The sequence below is a fragment of the Protobothrops mucrosquamatus genome, unplaced genomic scaffold, assembly GCF_001527695.2.
Source record: "Protobothrops mucrosquamatus isolate PMUCROS unplaced genomic scaffold, P.Mucros_1.0 scaffold1560, whole genome shotgun sequence".
Taxonomy (NCBI): Eukaryota; Metazoa; Chordata; class Lepidosauria; order Squamata; family Viperidae; genus Protobothrops; species Protobothrops mucrosquamatus.
In genome coordinates this window covers 120017-123542 of record NW_015387729.1, presented here as the reverse complement: position 1 = coordinate 123542, position 3526 = coordinate 120017, and the positions used below count along the sequence as shown (strand labels likewise).

General features: G+C 42.2%; 1 protein-coding gene across 1 annotated transcript in view; it reads left to right on the top strand.

The window, feature by feature from the left end:
- Positions 1-2601, top strand: part of SYT4 (synaptotagmin 4) — an 18966-nt gene extending 16365 nt beyond the window's left edge. Inside the window, exons 3-4 of the mRNA XM_015822425.2 lie at positions 14-134; positions 2294-2601. Coding sequence (XP_015677911.1) covers positions 14-134; positions 2294-2601 — 429 coding nt within the window. The remainder of the gene's footprint in view (positions 1-13; positions 135-2293) is intronic.
- Positions 2602-3526: the final 925 nt, after the last annotated feature.

The following is a 3526-nucleotide window of genomic DNA, read 5'->3' as shown; positions in this document are numbered from 1 at the left end:
TTTAATTCTGCAGAAATCTTCTGGACGCGGCGAGCTGCTGATCTCACTTTGTTATCAGTCTACAACAAATACTCTCACTGTGGTTGTTTTAAAGGCCAGACATCTACCTAAAGCCGATGTTTCAGGATTATCAGGTAATTTAAAAAGGAGACCACATGGAGTGACATTGATGGATTCTCAGCTGGCGAGGATGGGGACAGGTGGAACCTAGAAATCTGCCAATTACAGGAAAGCAAATGATGTCCTTGCTTTTTTGTTGTTATTATTAAAATTTAAAAAAAGTTTCAGAGCTACTTTTGAAAAGGGCAGATGTATGAGTTTCCTTTTTTGCGGAGTTTTAAGCCTACTCTAACTCCCACGGAGATAAATTCACCATAAAATAGCACTCAGACTTATATACCGCTTCACAGTGCTTTACAGCCCTCTCTAAGCAGTTTACAGAGTCAGCCTGTTGCCCCTCCCAACAATCTGGGTCCTCATTTTACCGACCTCGGAAGGATGGAAGGCTGAGTCAACCCTGAGATGGTTAAGATTGAACTCTAGGCTGTGGGCAGAATCAACCTGCAATACTGCATTCTAACCACAAGGAAGGAAGGAAGGAAGGAAGGAAGGAAGGAAGGAAGGAAGGAAGGAAGGAAGGAAGGAAGGAAGGAAGGAAGGAAGGACAATAGCAATAGCACTTAGACTTATATACCACCTCACAGTGCTTTACAGCTCTCTCTAAGCGGTTTACAGAGTCAGCCTGTTGCCCTCAACAATCTGGGTCCTCATTTTATCCACCTTGGAAAGGCGAAAGGCTGAGTCAAACCAGGATCGAACTCCAGGTTGTGAGCAGAGTTTGCTTGGAATATTGCATTCTAACCACACTGCCACGAGGGAGGGAGGGAGAAAGAAGGAAGAAAGGAAGAAAGGAAGAAAGGAAGGAATAGCAATAGCACTTAGACTTATATATCGTTTCACAGCCCTCTCTAAGCAGTTTACAGAGTCAGCATTTTGCCCCCAACAATCTGGGTCCTCATTTTGCCAACCTCACAAGGATGGAAGGCTGAGTCAACCTGGAGCCGGTGAGAATCGAACTGCTGGCAATGAGCAGTGAGTTAGCCTGCAATACTGCATTCTCACCACTCAGCCACCATGGCTCCTGCAATAACAAGCATAAAATAATAAAATCAGGTTAAGCAGGAACACAACAATATTTTATGTGTGTGTGTGTGTTTGGGGGGGAGAAATTATGAAAGCTATTCTAGGTCACGAATTATGAAAGCTATTCTAGGTCACCCACTCCAGTGATGTTTGAGGAATAATAGCAACACATGCAACTTTCATCAGCTTTTATTGAACGGGAACAGAGTGGTTAATCTACCCATAAACTTTCTTTTTCATAACTTCATAAAGATACTGTAATGTGCATATAAGTCCATTCACCTTTGAATTGGCTCATTATTCTTCTGTGTTGGCTTTGCCTGTAAGTTCCCATGTCCAGAATTATTAGCAATAACCGTTCAGACCCAGGAAATATGGAAGCTGCCAAACACCCTTGGATAGAATAGAATAGAACAGAAGAATAGAATAGAATGGAATAGAATGGAATAGAATAGAATAGAATAGAATAGAATAGAATAGAATAGAATAGAATAGAATAGAGCTGGAAGGGACCTTGGGGGTCTTCTAGTCCAGCCCCATGCTCAAGCAGGAGAACGTATACCATTTCAGACAGGTGATTGTACAGTCTCTTCTTAAAAATTTCCAGTGATGGAGCGCCCACGATTTCTGGGGGTAAGCTGCTCCACTGGTTAATTGTCCTCCCTGTCAGGAAGTTTCTCCTTAATTCCAGGTTGCTTCTCTCTTTCATTAGATTCCATCCATTGTGTCTTGTCCTGCCCTCTGGTGCTTTGGAGAATAATTTAGAATAGAGCTGGCAGGCACCTTGGAGGTCTTCTAGTCCAGCCCCTTGCTCAAGCAGGAGAACCTATACCGTCTCAGACATTAATTCTCCTTAATTCCAGATTGCTTCTCTCCTTGATTAGTTTCCATTCATTGTTTCTTGTCTTACCTTCTGGTGCTTTGGAAAATAAGTTGACCCCCCTCTTCTTGGTGGCAGCCCCTCAAATACTGGAAGACTGCTATCATGTCCCACCCTAGTCCTTCTTTTCTCTAGACTGGCCAAACCCAAGTCCTGCAGCCGTTCTTCATATGTTTTAGTCTCCAGACCTTGGATCCTCTTAGTTGCAATTTGCCTCGGGGTTTTTTGGGGCAGTCTAAGTCAACCGTTGCATGTTCCTTATTTTTGCAGACCCCTACGTCAAAGTGAACCTTTACCATGCCAAGAAGCGGATCTCCAAAAAGAAGACGCACGTCAAGAAGTGTACCCCCAACGCGGTGTTCAACGAACTCTTCGTCTTTGATATCCCTTGCCAGGGTCTCGAAGAGATCAGCATTGAATTCTTAGTACTGGATTCCGACAGGGGATCTCGGAACGACATCATCGGCCGGTTAACCTTGGCGGCTTCTGTGGAAGGCACGGCTGGAGAACATTGGAAGGAGATCTGCGAATATCCTAGGAGACAGATTGCGAAATGGCACATGCTGTGCGACGGCTAACCAAGGAGAAAGAGGTTGGACCTTTTGAAAAAGAGAAGTCCCATAGGCAAGGATTACTTTTCTTTCTTTGCATTGTATAATCATAGGCTTGTACTCTGGGAACCGGGTGGGAAAATCGTTATTGTTTGTCGTGATTGTTAAGACCGCAATCGATCTATCCCAACAGAAGTTAACTTACGTTTTGGTTGACGTTCTCATCTTCTTCTTTTTTCTTCTTGCAAAAAAAAAAAAAAAAAATCAAACCATCATCCTGTAGCAAAGGTTCATATTCTGCGACAGAACACGCCCCTCTAGAGACACAAAAGTGCTGTAACCACAAATTGAAACTGGTTTCTTAAAAAAATACAAACCCACACACACTAATTTATTAGGAATTTTAGATGACAACAGCTTCATTTGATACACGCTCGGTCTAGAGATACCTGTGTTTTTTGTAAAGTCGAAAACTGCGAAGCAAATGAACCAACCAACAAACAAAAAAGGACTAAAACAGGATGCGCGAATGGGAAAGAAGTTTCTCCTCCAATTTGATTTTCTTTCTTTTTTGTTTTTGTTTTTGTTACGAAACCACGTTGCGTAAAGGTTAATTCATACTTTGAGTAAGGCAAAGAGTTGGGATTATTATTATTATTTTTAACAACCTGCATTTCCTATTTTCAGCCTAATTTGCTCCTTTTAGAATTTAGGAGGAGATTTAGATTTTACACAAGGGACTGGGTCCCGCTTGAGATCAATACACTCAGCAATTACGTTAGCATCCTTGATAGGGTTCACTTTGTTTAAGCAAGGGCTTAGAAGGTCATGCAAGCGATGTAAATTTTACTAGGAGGTTGGGGTTTGTGCTTTAACGTGTAGCCTATGGTGAATTTCTTTCTTTTTTTAAAAAAAAAATGCATTTATTTTGTCCTCTCCACCCCCATTCCCT